This window comes from Dromaius novaehollandiae, chromosome 9, assembly GCF_036370855.1.
Source record: "Dromaius novaehollandiae isolate bDroNov1 chromosome 9, bDroNov1.hap1, whole genome shotgun sequence".
Classification (NCBI taxonomy): Eukaryota; Metazoa; Chordata; class Aves; order Casuariiformes; family Dromaiidae; genus Dromaius; species Dromaius novaehollandiae.
This window is the reverse complement of record NC_088106.1, coordinates 16,255,457-16,273,841: the sequence shown is the minus strand read 5'-3', so window position 1 is coordinate 16,273,841 and position 18,385 is coordinate 16,255,457. Positions and strand designations below refer to the sequence as shown.

Sequence of the window (18,385 nt, the reverse complement as noted above, 5' to 3'; positions counted from 1 at the left end):
AAATTACTACTAAGTTCTCATCATCTTTACTAGCATTTTGATTGCTAATTGATAGCATCATCTTTCCTGCTGCCTGTCCTCCAAGCTCTGACCCAGCTCCCTTGTCTGGACGACAGAGCTGAAGGTGGCAGCCCTGCTGGCTCCGTACAGTCCTCAGCCACGGGCTGCTGCCGCTTCTGTGCGGCTTTGACTCCTGTCACTTCATCTCCCCCCCCCCCCCCCCCCTCTCCTTTTTCTTTGGAATATATGAGAGACCTTGGATTCAAAGGCTCTTCTTTTTTTTTAAATATATATTTCTGGGAAGTAAAAAGGTTCTAGTGGACTCGATAGTCTCATACTGTGCATCTTTGGTCAGCACTGATCCCTGTTCCTTCTCCCATAAATGTATTTAATAACTTCTGTTAACATGTGACTTAGGTAGATTATGAAGGATTAATGCATTTGAATGTCCGCTTACTCTCTGTCCTAATAGGAATGAGATGACCAGATGGCTTAGACCTCTTTGAAAAATCTCACCATGTTAGAGAAATGCCACTCATGTTCAAAGCTCAGGAAAGATACAAGGAAAAGGGTTTAGTATTTTTAATGTGGGAATTAACTATAAAGCAGATGGCATAATTTTTAATAACGGTCAGCCTTTTTATATGTTAATATATGGTATGTGCTAATCTATTAACACTTTTTTTTTTTTTTGCAGTTTCTCCTAGAAAATATTTTAAACTTAATCTCTAGATTTTAGATAATACTGTACCCCTCTTCACGGTGTAGACGCCTGAATGCTCTCTTTATGAAATCATAGCAGTTCTGCATTTCCTTCTTCATTATATGATATCCAGTTTCTTGGTTTTTTCTTTTTTTTTTTTTTTCCTTGTACCTTTCCTAGTTCTGGAATGCAGCTTTTCTGATCCAGAGACTTTTTCTGTCTTCCCTCCTCCTCTTCCCCTGCAGTCTTTGAAAAGATGTTTGGTAAAATAAATAATGCAGTCTTACTGTTCTGGATCTTATAAAGTAAAAATAGTCTTCAGCATCTTGATCTTCTAAAAATAGTATTTTACAAAGTGGCAGAAGCAGAGACTAGTGAATGTTGCAAGCAAAACATTATTCCTAAATGTTTACTCTTTTTGACACTAATGCTGCTAATGTTTGAAGCTTCATTTGAGACTACAATGCATCTTTCTTGTTTTGTTTCTCTGTACTAGGATTACTCCAGTGATGATACTAAATTAGAATACAATGTAGATGCAGCCAATGGTATTGTTATGGAAGGTTATCTATTTAAGCGAGCCAGCAATGCCTTCAAGACTTGGAACAGGTAATTCTTCAGAACCTCTCTTTAATAGTTTATAATGATACTATTTATTAAGCTAAATTCTGGTCTGACTTGCAACCCATGTAACCCACCGATTCCACAGATTTGCCCAAGATGTTGAGTTTTGTCAAAACATTTAGATTGCTCTGTTAATTACAGTAGAGATGACACACACTTGAAAGCTATTGCTCCTTATTTCCTGTTATTTTGTTCTGTGTCTAGTTGTTTGCAAGCCTTTCTCTAAGAATGTGTCTTAAAGTCTAGAGAAGTCCTGTGTGTGGAAGGCTCACTTTGTGGCCACAATCTGACTCTGTAATTGCATTTTTGCCTTGCTTTCAGGTTGACACAGAGCAATTTTTGTATCACGTATTGTATACAATCATAAACGCAAGCACTGGGAAAATAAGTGTTAGAAGACTCAAAATTAAATGAAAGTCCTGTAGCCAGTGGAAGCAGGGAAACACAGTGAAGGACTCAAGCACTATTATTTTTCCTGAAAAATAAACGAGTAGTTGTTAACCTTTACAGTTCCTGTGCTGTGCAATGAATTCCTCTTAGTAGTTTTGGTGGTCCTGTTGGCAATTTAAAATATACTCTGAGTCTTATCTCTTCAACAGTGTATATTTTATGATTATTTAAAGGTTTTTCCTCATTGAACAGGATTTCTTTTGACTTTTCAATGGTATACATTTCTGTAAGGAAACATTATGTATGCTGGAGCACTTACTCTATAGATGGATGCAGTTCTTGAATTCTGAAGTAAATTTGTTTTGATATAGTGCTGCTCTTACCATCTCATACTCCCCTATTTGCAGTAACGCTTTTATTAAAGTATTTTTGTGTTTCAAAGGCCAGAATGTGTATTTGGATATGTTGTTGGAAATGTGTATTTCATCTGTTTTTCAGTGGCTTGCTAGTGAACCTTTTGTTAATACAGAAGCACTTATAAGCATTAAATAGCATTAGCTGGATTTCTTTTACATATGCTGGGTTGTTGGCAAGGTGCTTTATTATGAAAATATTAAGCTGAACAAAAAAAAAGACTTTCATTAAAAAAATATATCTTTGTCAATCAAATGGACAGTTTCTGGTCAGCCTGCATTTTTGGTGTTGCTGATACACTCTGTCAGTAATACTAATAGATGCATCTGTTGTTGCTGCAGAGAGGTCATTTTACTGACACATAAGACTGGAGTTGGTAGAACTTTTTTCTTCAAGTATTTAAGAAGTTAAACATTACTTAACATTTTCTCTGTATTTGGAAGAGCATTTATTGTAGCAGGGCCTCTTATAACTAGTCCTGCCATAGCTAATTCATGGTGCTTCTTGTCTTGGGCCTGAAGAATAACAATTATTATTATTTCTCCTGTAAAATATATTTTGAAGTAGATATAGTCTGCTGCAGCCTTGACCACAAAGTTGGTAACAGATTTGTTAAGACCTAATGTTTCCTAGATCTATTAATTCAAATCATGTTAATTTGAAACAGTAAACTTCTAAGAAGGGCTTGGCTTCGTTCCACTCTGAATAAAGCCAGGGTCTGGCTAGTGGACTGAGGAGCAGCTCTGCTGAAGGGGGACCTGTGGGTCTCAGAGGCAGCAAACTGAGCAACACTCAGCAGTGGGGCCTGGCAGCGAAGTGGCTGGCAGCTTTGTGGGTTAACAGGACCCCCAGTCGTTAGATCGAGGGAAGTGAATATATTCCCCTTTACTTGGCCGTTGCCAGGCTGCATCTAAAACACCACGTCCAGCTTTTCACCCCGTAGTACAAGAAGCACATGGACAAACTGAAGCAGGTTTAGCAGAGGGCCACCAAGAGGGTCAGGGCTGGAGTACTTGCCCTTTGAGGAGAGGCAGAGGGAACTGGGGTTGTGTAGCTCGGAGAAGAGGAGGCTCGGGGAAACGTAGTAGCAGCTGTCCAACATCTATGAGGTGGTCATCAGTAAGATGGAGCCAGGTTCTTCACAGAAGTGCATGGGACAAGAGACAGTGGGCATAAATTGAAATGGGAGGACCTAACTGGTAATAAGAAAAATCTTTTCACCTTGAGGACAGTTAAGCATTGGAAGAAGCTTCTGAGAGTAGTTGCACAGCCTCCATCCTTGGAGGTGGGTTTTCAACCTGGTCTGATCTCACAAGTCACCCTGCTTTGAGAAGGAAGGTGGACTAGAGACGCCCTTGGATCCTTTCCAGACTTAATTATTCTGTGATTCTCTGAACCTGGTAGAGGACCCTGATGTCTTACATCTTGGAACATCGCAAGCTATAGCAAATAGGGATTACCTCACTTAGACCTCTACAGACTGATACAAGGGCTACTGGAGTCGATAAGCCTGTATCTATATTAGTAAGCAGTGTGGAACTATGAAAGTACGTTTGTAGAACACACGTTTGGTGCTGCAGTCCCAGTGTCCACATTTGCATGTGTTTCTGAGGGACTGTTTGCTCTGGACTATCTCTAGTCTGATCCTGTAGTCCGAATATGCACTTGCAATTGTAATAATATCTAAGTTTTATCCAAATAGAATTCAGAGTTCTTCAAGACAACTCCAAAAAAATTGTAAAGGGAGAAAGTTGGGAGGTGTGTTTCAACAGCACATCCCAATTTGAACTCAGATACTAGTGTAAGCATGCTTTTAGAAATCTCCACAGTAGCAGGGTAGGAGATTGTCCTTAGCCAAATCCTCAGCAGGCTGGAAGAGTCCTTTTTGCAAGGTCTTGTGTAGGGTTGACTGTAGTCTCTTGACGATGTCTGAAGACAAACCTGAGACTCCCTCTTTGGGTCGTCTTCTGGGTGTCATAAAGACCTCGATCTGTGGGGAGGGAACAGAAGGAAGCAGGGCAGCACTTTTAGTGTTGGAAGATAGCTGAGAAATACTCTCTTTCCACTTGGCTTCATACCTATTAATACGATATGCATATCTTTCCTTAAGATGATAAAGAGTAGGATTGGATTAAAGCTAATTTCAGTCTCTTGAAAATTTAAGACTGAGATGAAATAAATTTAGGGAAGTCTTAATTTAATCAGGATATACAATGACATTTTTTGGGAATAAGCTTATAGATTTGAACATATGCTATCAAAACAGAGGAAAAAAAGTAAGAGAGCCAAGATAACTCATGAATGAGCCAGGGGTACCTACTTTTAAGATATACTTTATATTTGCTTATGTTTTTTTCTTCTATCATGAGTGTACAATAAATCTAACCCTTCAGCCTTTTTATCTTAGATTCTCTATAATTTTTCTTGGCGTTAGTGATAGGCTTGTTGGATGTTGCAGAATTACACAGTGAGTAACATTGGACACGATAGATATAAACCATCGGTGTTTAGAAATGGAATCAATCATATGTTAGCTTTGTTCTTAATGTGTTTACAAACCATTACTAATTGTTGTGAAACTCTACTGAAATATCCTACATAGAAAAAACATTAAAAGTTCTTCTTAATGAAGATAGCTTTTAATTAGCTTCTGAATCTAGCCCCACTTCCTTTGTTTTTTACTGAAATGGAGAGGTATTTTTAACATTTTTATCTCCAAATACATTCGTAACTCAGATTGCTATCTGTTAGATACTGCAGTGGTGACTGCCTGTTTTCATTGCCTAAGACTGATGGTGGGATGCTTTATTGACATAGTGATGTAGTTTCACCTACACAGAGAATTTTTGAAGTTCACCATGTATTAAGAGCTACAGGGTATTTCCAATGCCTAGATAAATACAAAAGACTGTATCATTGCTTTAAATGGTTTTTGTGCATGAAAATATATAATGAAATCCTGAAGCAGGAAACATTTAGAGAACATGTTGTTTGAGGAAATTTAGGGCTGAAATCAGAGAACCCAAGAAGGACAAGATATTTTCAAAGTTGTTCTTAGGTAGGTAGACTGCTTTTTCTTACTTTAGCGGTGGGTGGTGGAATCAACCAACTGAGACAAAAGCGGAAGAGTTTGCCTGGAAAGGAGCACTGGAATTTCCTGATACGCTGAACCTCAGGCAAGAGCGCTGACCTTCCTTGCCAACTGCTGGTTGCAATGCTAGTTGTAATTTGTATTTAGTATGGTAGTTCCTCTTTCCACTCTGTTAGTATTGGTTGGTATTTTGATGTCTCCAGATATTTTAAAGTACTCCTTAAAGCAATCAAGTTAAAAAAAAAAAAAATCATTGCAGTTACAAGTACTAGTTTATACTTCACAGCATTAAAAGCATAAGAGGAAAGGAGATGATACTATGAATTTTGACTGGATGTGAGACACATCAGTGTGATTCTAGCTAACAAAATAGAGATCATTCTGTGATGCTTCCCTGTGCATGTCTTGGTATATGAATGCATGGGCACAAGAGCGGATTACCCTGGGGAAAGTCCAGTTGCTGCAAAAAAATTTGAAGAGTGACAAATCTGTTCCAGTGGGGGAAAACTCGTTTTATTTTAATCCAAGCTAACTTCTTCCTAGTACAATGTAGTTTCTGCCTGGGGCAGCTGGCAGCTTGGGTACAGTTGTCCGAAGACTTAGTTAATTCCCTAGTCTTGGGGTAGCTCTGTATGACGCTGCTTTAAGAAACAAATAGTTTGTGAGCAGGCTGCCATGGGAACTACTTACGGTGTGACACTGCTGCTTTTTTGGCTTCTGTTCATGGCTGTCTGTAAGAGCTGAAGATTTTGGAAGCTCTTTATAGCGTGGCTAAATGGATTGTTTATAATGTATTTGGGTGTTTCAGATAATAGTTTAGTGGAAACAAAATGATATATTTCTAATGGAGAGTCTCACAGCAGCAGGTTTGGAGACCTACTGTTTGAATGTATGTTTATCTTTTAGTAAATGATGTGTATATATATCTCATAGTACAAGGGTCAGGAACTAAAATCAGTTGCATTTATTAGTGTGGAGCGGTAGGTGGAAAACTGTTTTGTCCCATATTTAAAAATAAATAAACAAGTCCGTGTTATGGATAAAGGTATGTGTGAATAAATGTGTGTGGGGAGAAAAGCCTTTAGCAAATACTAGTATATTCTGAGTAATTTTTTTTAGGTTGGATGCATTAAACATTTTCCTTTAATTCTGTATTTTCAGATCATGCTAATTCTTTGCTTATTTTGCTCATTTTGCATTTTCATTCCTTTTCCTCCTTTCCCTTATGTTTTAATCCTACCCCATTTTTTCACATGACAGGAAAAAGCCAGATCACATCAGGTACCAACCAGCTTCTTTTATACCTTCCCAATGTTTCTTTGGCACGCAAAAAAGCTCTTAATTAACCCTGCATTTAATTTTGATTACTTGCAATGGATGTAAAGTGGCTTAGTCTAAGAAAAATAACAGAAGGATTCTGCCTGGGATGACAGTGCACCTGCTGCTCAACACCTTTAAAAGAATTAGAAAGGTTGATCACGTGCTCAGAACCTTGATTGCAGAAACTAAGTTTATGATCACTTTAATTCCTTTATAGCTAAAAGTAACTCAGTGTTTTGCCTTTTTCTAACTTAAGTTGGTGAGAATTTTCTCATCAACTGCATTGAAATTAGAAATGGCACTTTTAAATGTTGTGCACTCTTAATCATTCTGTTTTATTTGCATGCTGATTGCAAACAAAATTATTCCCCTTTGAAAAACAATAAAAATTATTCAAATTTTATATAAAATTTGAGTCATTTTTTCTTCCTGGTCTTAATTCTCCATTCTCAGAAATTTGAAATACTGTTCATTGGTTTTTATATCTTTTCTATTTAATGAATTGATTCATTTTATTTTAAATGTGTAGGTATGCATAAGAAGAAAACAGTTAAGTTTCTAAACCCAAACAGCTTCATTTAAGTACCAGCATAAATACAGCGGGTCAACATGAATTGCTTTAAGACTTCCCTAAGTATGTTTCCTCCTTCACCATGCTCTTCTCCTACTGTTTCAGTGACAAAATGACACATTTAAAGAAACTTTGATAACACTCAGTACTTACAGCACATGTTGCCATAAAGTTTTAATTCTTCAGAGGGAGTAGATAAGGTATATCCTTACAACACCTTCAGTCCATATATATTATGCCTCGAAAGTTCCTGGTTGTCACTGCCTGTGGCAGTGCGCTACCAGTCTGTTTTGTACAGTAGTGAGTGATGTTTATTGATGAGATCATTTAGATTTCAAAGCATATAATGAAGTAAATTTTTTTTTCCATCGACAAAACCTTAACTGAGGCCAGTTGACAAGTGCCAACAACAAGTTTTACTGTACTCTAAACGGCTGTTTATTTCTCCTTCTCCCACTCCTCCCAATGTTTCTTTAAACTGTTTTTGGGGGGCTGGGCTGAAAAATTTTCCTTAAACCGATTTCACTTGTCTACTGGGTGGGGGAGATCGTGGGATACTTTGAAAACTTTTAGACTAGACTTTGAAGATGACACAATTTTGTTGTACGACTTGTATACTCATTTGTATCCAGTTTATCAGATTGGAACTTACTTACTCTAATGACTCGCTAAATATGTAAATGTACAACAAATGAAGCGTTGTATTAATGAAGTTAGTCATACTACTCAGTGGTTATTATTAGGGATTTGCTCCATTGCATGTTATCTTGGGGCAGTGCTGCATTTTTCCTTTGTCTCTTTAGGCACTGCTTTTCATGTTTCAAATTGGTGTATGTTCAAAAGCAAAGAATAAGCCTGGGTTTATTTTCCCTTTCTGGTCTGCTTTTTAGCTGAACTATCTGTTTAAATATTAGCAATAACCTCCCTTATGCTTGGATTAGAGGCTTAGTTGTTGCATCTGGTTGTTTTCTTTCCTTTTTTTTTTTTTTTTTTTTTTTTTTTTTTTTTTTTTTTTAAATAGATGGTAAAGGTGATACCTTTTAAATAGTAGTGACCAAAACAACTCTTGTGAATAAATTGAAAAAGTAGTTAACTTTTTTATTATACTATTTAATTAGCCTAAAGAGATGACCATTATTACATTTGAAATCCGGTATTAAAGGAGATCCTATTGTTACTTTTTTTAATTGAATATATCTGCACAACATTTGAAAAGAATAATTGATAAAAGGTAGAATCTCATCTGTCTACTAAGTACTAACTTTAACAGAGTTTAACAAATACTAGATTTTCTGATATGGATCTAACTTTTTTGTATCTCTTGTTTATCTTTCACTGTTGTTTTTGCCCTTAACAATTTTTTGTGCTGCTTTTCCTGAATGCCTTGTGGTGGTTGGGATATATGGAGCCCTCTTGTTACTAACCTAGTGAGCTATAGCTTGATATTCAACAATTTATGGAGAATTACAAGATAAGTTTCAATAGCATCTTTTATGTACTGTTAGCATTCAAGCCAATTAGCAGTGCAGGTAGCATACAGGTGCGCTGTATGAGCGAGGTATTGGAGGTGATGGCTTTAATATGACACGATAAACATAGGGTCATATTATAAGCCTGAACAAAGCAAGTAAGTCTAAGTTTTGCTGCGATACTGAATTGTTTTTTACATTCTCTGACTTTTTCCAGTTCAAAAACAGGTGATCAGTTAGGTTTTCTTATTTTGTGCCTCCCCAGAAGAGCTAGAAAGGGTTGGTTGTATATGGTAGTGTTGTGCTTTTTAAATATTTGATGGCCTGTTGAACATAGTTGTTGAAGGTCTGAAATACTCGTAATTTTTCCTGAATATGAGTAACTTTTGGTTCTCAAGTGTGGCAACACCATGAATTGCATCCTATTTGAACACTGAGTTTGATAATGAGAGATACGATTCAGGGTTTTTACGTGTTATCTTTTTCTTGATTTTTATAGGATGCCTTAATTTAATCTCTTTGAAGTAGTTCTCCATGAAGTTGAGGCTTAAATTAGGATCTTACTTATAACACTTTTCGTCTGCTTTTTTTTTTTTTTTGCACAATCTTTTTATTTCATCATCTGAAATTTTAAGAAATGTCGAATACAGTGAAATGTTAAATACTCATATGGGATGGCAACATTGTGCCTTAGTAAATTATTTTCTAGTTCTACTCTTGAAAATATTTCAGGAGTGAGTGCGCAGTTTACATAGTTTAAGTATTCTTGTTTGTCAAAGTATTTGAATTGTAAATCAAATAATCATTTAAAACTTTAGCTTGCTGTTAAAATACTTAATTGTATGTTCTTTTGAGATGAAAACATTTTGTTTGATAGCTTAACTAATATTGTGATAACACGAATGTATTTGTTTAGGACTCAAATTATTTAAACCTGGCTTTATCTTTTCTGTTTTGTCTTCGCTTTCTCCTTGTTTCATTATTCTCATGGAATCCTTGTCCACACTGGTCGCGGCGTTACACGTGTGAATCCTTTCCTGCAGCGTTTCTCTGTAGACTCTATGTTAGCATGTTGCTGTCAAATAAGCACTGTAAAATCAATTATGTGTTGTTTGGATGTCTTTTTATTTAAATAGGCGCTGGTTTTCAATACAAAATAACCAACTTGTGTACCAGAAGAAATTTAAGGTGGGTATGTAGAAGGGGCTTGGGCTGGTTTGGGGGGGGGGGGGGGGGGGGAGGTGATGGTTCCCTCAGCAGTTGAGGGGCAGCAACGAGTCCTCACACTGATGTCTTGGGTGCTCTTGAGCAACCCACTTCCTTTTCTAAATTAGTTTTTCCTTTTTTAAAACGAGAGCGATACCTACAGATTTTGAAATTCCTGCATGGTGACCTGTAAGCACATCCTTTATTTCTTACTGTTTTTTACCTTCTTGCAGAGAAGAGGTATGAAGAGTTGTTACAAGCTGTTGGTCCCAAAAGGCTTGTACACGCTTGCTGGCAGGCTAAATATTCTGTGCTGTTCTTTGAATAGTTGTGTTTAACTCCTTAAAGACTTGCACTCTCCGATTACCAAACTCCCTCACCCAATATAAACGCTTTAAAATATATATGTATCCAGGAAATGAATGCATGACAAATCTTTGTTGTGAAACAGTTATGGATAATACATACATGTATCTGATACTGCAAATGTATGGCAATTCAGTGGTAGATGTCAGTGTTTTTGTCAGTGGAAGAGTACAGATCTTATGATCACAGCTGCTGTTTAGTACAGCTGCAAATGCAGCTCTACCCCCAAACAAAAGAAGCCAACTTTTTAATCAGCGTTTGGGCGGGAGTTCCTTTATTTTGCTGGTCTAGAAGCAGCTTTTGCACTGAATAGCCATAACTGTTTGTAGTGCTGGAAAAAAGAGTATAAAACTGTATGCAGAAGGCTGATAAAGACAATTTTGTGACAATTCATTTCTTTTCAATACTAACGGACCAGGTTCAGAATCTACTGATTGTTGTCTGGCATGATCAGATCATGGGCTATGGCCTTTCTGGTTGTAAAGAAAAGCAAACTGTTAAGTCTGCATTAGCACATTTGAATCAGGCAGGTTATGTGTTTGTGAGTTCCAGTTGCATTTTTTCTTAATATTATATGACAGAAGCCACTTTTAGAAATACTATTCTTCTAAAAATGCTGTTAGCCCATAATAAATGTTTTGAATCAAATTTTCAAAGCCCACACATCCCAGCTTCTGTTTTTTGTATGTGGTGCTTGCAATGTTGTGAAGTCAGCTGTGATCTTTCTGATTGATTTGCAAGTTAGCTGCATCTCTTTTCAGACATGATCTTGGAATTCCTTTGAATACTGCTGGTTACATTTAAGCTGTTGATTATTTAGTCAATTTGATTGGCGGTAAAAAGGCATTCTCCAAAGGCTCTATTTAAATTTTCATAAAATATAACTAAACAAGAAAACATAACTAAATATTTCTTACTAAGTATATCTGATACTATTTACTTAATTTCATCTTATCTGTTTACTTATTAACTTAGGACAAGTTTTTCTACAGAAATAAAATTAACTGTGAAGTAATTTGAGACGATGAGCAACTCTTTTTTTCTTTTCCTTCTATATGTGACTTATTTTAGTCATTTTGTCTTTTTTTTTTTTTTTCTTCAGGACAATCCCACGGTAGTTGTTGAAGATTTGCGGCTTTGCACAGTTAAACACTGTGAAGACATAGAAAGACGTTTCTGTTTTGAGGTGGTTTCACCAACAAAGTAAGGAGAAGTGAGGGAGTTTGCTCGTTTTTAAAAAAAAAAAAAAAAAAAAAAAAAGTTACATTCAGCCGTCTTGAAATACAAGATGAATGTGTCTCTTGGGATAGATCAAAACAGGAAAAATATGTGAACAATTTTGTTCTCTGAAACTTTGGGTCAAGAGTAAGTGATGCTGTGAGAAGTGTTCCTAGTATTTAGTGTACTTTTGACATAGAAATAAATATGCATTCTTGTGCTTTATGTATATTTGGTGGTTGTTGAGGTGCTACAGCTTAGTAGTAGCTGACACTATCAAGCTGCTTAGTAATATAGAAAATAGCTCTCAGTTACTCCAGATAATTTGTAATTGGCACAATGAGATACAAACATAGAACAAGGCAACGTTTCAGTAGTGTTAAAGTACACTTCAGAACACAGTAAATGAAACTACCAAATAAAAATAGTTGTTTCAGCTCTGTCAGCACAGTCTATTGGTTGTATTTGGAGAAATATGGCAGCCCTGACAGAGAGAGTGGGACACTGATTTCGCATTAATGATTTATGACATCAGCCATATTTAACTTTTTGATATAAGGTCAACCTCCTTCTAGGTTAGGATGTTATCTACACTCCCTGCTCTTACTTATTTATTTTCCTCTTAGTAGATAGCTGTCTTAGTGTTTGCATCCCCATCTGTGGTTCATTTTAACATGCATTTTGTTCCTGCCTGCCTGTGCTTATTAAGCCCATAAGTGTTGGAACAGTTATATACTTCATGACTTCCTTTGACTGTTGGTGTACAAAGTAGTTCTTTCTCTTAATGGAAAGCTGCAAAATCACTTCTTTTGAAATTGATGAATTAACTGTGTTCTCAAGGACTGATATCTACATCTTATATAGATAGTCATGGAGGTAAATTGCAGGTAAGGATATAAAAATGAAAAATTCAGGATAATAAAAGAAATAGTTAAACCATTCTCTGGGTTACTCGTCTTATCTATATGTTTGTGTTACCTGTAAATAGTTTCGAAACAAGGAATTTTTTTTTATAAAGGGTCAGCTGTATTGTTATCTCAAAATAAATGGATTTAACTATTACGTAACGTTTACCAGATAATATAATGAAGTTGATAGGTAGAAACTTTCTCAAGAGTCTGAATTTTAGTGAACAATGTATATTTGGATGTGAGCTCGTTGGTCAGTTTCTCTGAATCTGAGTACATGTATGATTTGTCACAGAAGCTGCATGCTTCAGGCTGACTCAGAAAAGCTGCGGCAGGCATGGATTAAGGCTGTTCAGACCAGTATTGCTACAGCATATAGAGAGAAAGGGGATGAATCTGAGGTAAGTTTAAAACAAACAAACAAAAAATCCTGGAAAGAAAAAATAGAGAACTCCTATTTTATGAGGTGGGGGTGAAAAAAGAATCCATTGCATGTCTTCTGTTGTAAATGCAGTGAAATCTTAAAGGCTATGATTTTTATCTTTTTCTCACTTCATTTTACTTTAGCCTGTATGATTTGATGTGATTTTTCTGCAGTGCAGTTAAAATTCATAAGATCAGTGGATACTCTTATGTTCAGTTCTAACAGAAAGCTAAAGATTTTCCAGTTCTAGGGTTTTCCTAGACTTTAAAGCAAAAGTTTCTTTTCTAGGGTTCTAGTGCACAGTCAGTATCTGTTGGATATTTGCTTCTTTAATTTAGTCAATCTTGCGCGCGCGCTCTCTCTCTTTGTATTTTTTGTTTAGAAACAGGAAAAGAAATCATCCCCTTCTACTGGAAGCCTAGAATCTGGCAGTGAGACAAAAGAGAAGTTGTTAAAGGGAGAAAGTGCTCTACAACGGGTTCAGTGTATTCCTGGTAATGCTGCCTGCTGTGATTGTGGTTTGGCAGATCCTCGCTGGGCCAGTATCAACCTAGGAATCACGCTGTGCATTGAGTGCTCTGGTATACACAGGTTGGTGAACTCTTCAGAAATGTATGATTTATGCATTGCCTTAATTAGGAAGTGCATTGTTTGCCTCTTTAAATGTACATAGAAGCAAGATTAGAGACACCTGTTTGTAAGCAGAATTAAGGTAAATGCTCTATTTGCATAAACTAATAATAAAGCTGTCTGAAGTATGACATCGCATGCAGTTATGAACTAATATTTCTTCTTATGCTGTTTAGGAGCCTAGGAGTCCACTTTTCAAAAGTAAGATCTTTAACGCTGGATTCATGGGAACCTGAACTTCTAAAGGTATGATAATACCTTTTGAAACAGGAGTTTATTTGGTATTTATATTGTTGGTCTACAGCAAGGGCATCAGAAACCTCAGTGCAGAAAAACTTGTATCGTACCTAGTGTATGTTTAGCACTTGTGAGTAGAAAATGTTTGTTTATTTATTTTTTTTAATTCATACTCTTACACAACCATGCTGTGGTTATTGAAGCAGCAGTAGTGTTTCTTAATGTGAAGTTGTTGGAACTATTTATGACATTTAAAGTGTGTTTGTGAACCTGAAGCAGTAAGTTTCAGCTGATATTTTTAACATTTAAAAAGGGAAATCTTGTTTATAGACCAAAAATGTAGTAGGCTGAAAAAACTTGAAAGCGCTATGTCAAAGTAAATAATGATCATACTTGAAAATTTGGATGACAAGTCTTAGAGTGGGATCTTGATCTTGCAGGCCTATTGGCTTTTTTTTTTTTTTTTTTTTTTTTTTTTTTGCAATTGCTGTTGTGTGCTACTTGCAAAAATGTTAGCTGGAAACATGGTTATGAAAATCACGTGATACTGTGAAATACAGAAATAGGAACTTGTGCCTATGTGCATTTGTGCAATTGAATAGTTCATGCAAAGCATTTGTTTCTAGCTGTGTTCCAGTGATTATGCATTACTTCTCTATTTTGAACAATAAAAAGATGATGTAAGTAGGGGTGTTTATTTCTTGTGGCTTTGAGCTTAAATTATTTTTATATCAATGTGCGCATGTTGCAAATAAAAACCTGCCCTGTCTAGCTTATGCAAACACTAGGGCTAAACATTATACCTGGATATTAGAAGCAGGAACTCCGTTCATTACCAGCAGTAAATTGGACTACTTGGGCTGAATTCCCCTTAAAGTAGTATACACAGACTGTGTTTCCTTCTGATCATTTTTTATAGACAGAACAGGTCGTGGTTTAGCAAACAAATCTGCTGTTTGACAAGATGGGGATAGAATTCAGTGAACTGTCACTTGCTAGATGGGATAAGAACCACTATTAGCAAAGCCTAGTGGAAAAGCATATGCTTGTTAATGAGGTCTGCAAATGTCATTCTGATTGCACGACGTTCTTGAGTCACAGGTCATCATAATTGCAATCCTTTTTCAGAAGGCAATAACACTACTTTAAAACTGTGCCTGTGGGTGGTTTTTCTATCTTATTCAGAATTTGTTCCCTTTATTCACTATTTGTTTTATTATCATGCAATAAACCCATGCTTGATTTTTGTCAGTGAACTCTTACCAGCGAAAAATACTGAAGTGTAAAAATAGGCTGAGTGAGGTATAAACAAACAACTGTTTATAATTATTTGAATTTATTTATTTATTTATTTATTTATTTTTGTTTCATAGCTTATGTGTGAATTGGGAAATGATGTTATAAATAGAATATATGAAGCGAAGTTGGAAAAAGTGGGAGTAAAGAAGCCGCAATCTGGAAGCCAAAGGTAGAATTTACTTTGATTTCATTTGTTCAACTTTTCATTAAGTTAAAAATATTAATTTAAGCAGTTTACATCATAATTTAATACAAATACAACTGAATTTGTCCCTTTTTAATAACTGATCGTTCTCTTGTTCTGTACCACTATCCTTCTGGGTTATATATCTCATGACTTTCAAATACTGTATGATTATCTTGTGGACCAATGCATTCATCTGGTGATTAAAAGCTCTTTGCTCATATAAGCCAGCACTGTTCTTATGGCAGCCTGTGTGATCTGACTCTGTCTCCTTCTGTTCCAGCTTTATCCTTACCTTATCTGTTTCTCTAAAATGTGCCTTTCTTCTCACATATTTTTTGTAGTCCACTTTAGCTTTACCTTGACGTATTCACATATATGTAATTTTTTCACTCCAGCTTCATCTCTCCAGTGCTCTCCAGCTGGTGGTATCGTTTATAACTGTCCTCCCTTGGCTTACGTCACATCTCCCACTAGCCTTTTTCACTTGCTGTTTTCCCATGTCCATCCGTTTTTTTTCTTTCCGATTCTGAAATTTCACTTGTTTTCTGCCAGTGCTCCTATTACCTCTTGTCTCTCTTCTCCTTTCTCTTACTCTTGCTGAAGTGTATCTGGTCCCTTGAGCAAAGCCTGTGTGAGTTCTCTCTCTGCATTGTTATCTGATGCCAAGAACGTGGCTCTATCAGTGCGTTCCACACTAACTTCTTTTGCTTTCCAGGTTCCCTCTTGACACATACCAGGGTCCACAATCTACCATATCCTTGGATTTTGATTGTGGCAGTTTCAGACCATGACTCTTAATCTGAGTGATTTCAATTTTAATAGTAATCTAGCCATAATTCATACTACCTTTTTCTTGTTGCCTCCTTCAGCCTCCAGCTTTAAAAGGTGCTGCCACTCAACTATGTTTAACACTCCTTTGATTTATTCTTCTGTGCCCCTGATCACCAGTCTCTCTCTCTGTCTTCTCTTGTTAACTTTTATTGGGTTCGTATTACCTCTGTCCCTTTCTGCTTCTCTCATTCACTCCTTCTTTTTCAGATCTCATTCCCTCCTTTCAATGAAAAGATACTCCTTTCTATGGCATCCTGCTGTGTCTCCTCAATGGGGACATGCTGATTTCTACTTTCCCATCTGCTTTGTACCATCTCACCCAGCTCTGCCTGGTCTATGAGGTGTTCCTGGGAGGAGCCTGTGACTGTGGTGATTGTGTTTACAGTGATTGACAATAACTAATGCATATTTCTTTCACATTACTTTCAGAAGTTCTCCAGTTGAGAGGGAATATACTGCATATAAACTTAACAAAATAATCTTCTTTTGAGGCTTATGCAAAACTTGATCAAGAATCCAAGAAGTCAGACAACGTACTCTTCATTTTTCTGAAAATGTGCTGTAAGAGTGTCTTATGTGCAATGCCAAACTACGGAGTTTTGGTTACTGGCTTTAGTATGAAATGGCTGTGCTTGTAATAGTGAATATAATAAAATACTAGCTTACTAACTCCAGGGATTTTGTGTACGACAGGCAGGAGAAAGAGGCGTACATCAGAGCAAAATATGTGGAAAGAAAGTTTGTAGAGAAGCAGCTTGCAGCAGTACCTGTGCTTGAATCTGGAACAAAAGTTTTACCTCAAAGTCAGGAAGAGAAAAGGCACAGTAGCCCTGAAAAATCCCTTTTGGCAGGTGAACAAGGTTCGACATCCCAAAAAGGTATTTACACACTTCTCTTGTTAGATTTATTAAGCATGTTCTCTTTAAAATGACTTTTTGTATTTACTGATTTGCTGCCTCATGTAGATAAACCAAAAGCCCTTTCTTACTGGGTCATAGCCTAGTTCAGAAGTGTAGGGGGAAAAAATAGCAGTTTTTGACTTGTTCAGGGATATGTATTATTTAAGGTGGGAAGAGTTTGTGTAGTGGGGATGCTTATCATTCAGAAACATATTAACCACCTTCTTTCCTCCGTATTTTCATCCTTTTAATTTTTCCAATAACGTTCTTTCCTGCCCTATCCCTTCCTTACTGCCTGCTTTGTGCTTTGCTAACTTGCATGTCCCAGCGGTTGCTGTAAGTAGCGACGAGGCGAGGCGGGAGTCTCTGTTCTGTCCTGATGAACTAGATTCACTCTTCTCCTACTTTGATACTTCTTCAAAACTACGTAGTAGTAAGTACTACAGCTATGGCGTGTTCAGTGTTTGCACTGGTGATCCATCGTGTGTTGTGGCCATCTCCCTGCTTTTAATCCATTGTCTCCAGGCTACTGCATTGCTTAGCGTTTTCATGAAATAACTTAAGCTTTTCTACTTATCCTGATCTCTTACCTTTTTAATAATCTTTGTAACATTTATTGTTGTTATAAATGTTATGGCTGAATGTGTGGTTTCAGATCTTCTATGAATAAGTTAAGAATATTGAGTAATTACTAGTCATTGAAAAATAAACTATGATAAATTCAGGACCAAGTATAAGAGCTTGCTTTATTATCATGGTGTCTGTGAAGGGCAGATAACTTAGTCTGCATAGTAATTGCCATTTCTCCCTCAAACAGTAAGAAGCAGTGACAGTGGGATCCATCAGAGTGCTGATGACAGCAGAGAACACCTTGCCTCTACTATATCAGCTAACAGTTTGTATGAACCAGGTGTGTTAGGCTTTGCCTTCACTTAACGTGAAGGTTTAATCACTTCTTTTTGCTAGCAAATAGATTACAACTTGGTGGTACAACTCATGTCTCATCTCATCCTGGCCAGCTGAAACATCATTTTAACAAGCGTGATAGTTGCTTGAGCAAGCTTTTTCAAGCTTGATAGAATGTTGAATAAATGATTGAACTAAATAAGTCCAAAGAATATATTTTTTTTCCTGTCAGATGGTACTGAGCTATAACTTTATTTTTTAGAGCAATGCTGCATTTTGACACAGACAAGTCTCCATAGAAATACATAACCCTTTATGAATAGTTGATTCCTTGGAGATGGGATTCCTGTTAAGTTACAGATAATAGGCTTTGTGATACTTGAGCAATCTTGCTTAATTTTTTTCTCATTTCTACGTATATGTGCAATTGACCACATCTTTAAACATTATTCATTTTCACCCAAATTCCTACAAACTGATGGAATAATTTGATATCTAGTGTTGACATCCTGGGCTGATGGATGTATTAAGCATGGCTTGTTCACTGCTATCAAAATATCCAAAACACTAATTTATAAAGCAAACATATTCTTTTATACCTCTTCTGAGGTACATCTTAAATCCAGTAGTTCGCAGCTGTGGTTTCTAGGCAAGTAGCATGTGGCCCAGATCCTTTGAGTGTGTTATAGAAA

The 18,385-nt window shown here is 36.6% G+C and overlaps 1 protein-coding gene across 2 annotated transcripts in view; it reads left to right on the top strand.

Moving 5' to 3' along the window:
* Positions 1 to 18,385, top strand: part of ACAP2 (ArfGAP with coiled-coil, ankyrin repeat and PH domains 2) — a 77,065-nt gene that overhangs the window by 46,319 nt on the left and 12,361 nt on the right. Inside the window, exons 10-19 of one of the 2 annotated variants that reach the window (XM_064516818.1) lie at positions 1,200 to 1,312; positions 6,483 to 6,503; positions 9,719 to 9,770; positions 11,257 to 11,357; positions 12,576 to 12,681; positions 13,087 to 13,295; positions 13,511 to 13,580; positions 14,945 to 15,039; positions 16,582 to 16,766; positions 17,605 to 17,697. In XM_064516818.1, the coding sequence (XP_064372888.1) occupies positions 1,200 to 1,312; positions 6,483 to 6,503; positions 9,719 to 9,770; positions 11,257 to 11,357; positions 12,576 to 12,681; positions 13,087 to 13,295; positions 13,511 to 13,580; positions 14,945 to 15,039; positions 16,582 to 16,766; positions 17,605 to 17,697 (1,045 nt within the window). The remainder of the gene's footprint in view (positions 1 to 1,199; positions 1,313 to 6,482; positions 6,504 to 9,718; positions 9,771 to 11,256; positions 11,358 to 12,575; positions 12,682 to 13,086; positions 13,296 to 13,510; positions 13,581 to 14,944; positions 15,040 to 16,581; positions 16,767 to 17,604; positions 17,698 to 18,385) is intronic. The other variant, XM_064516819.1, reaches the window with a different exon arrangement.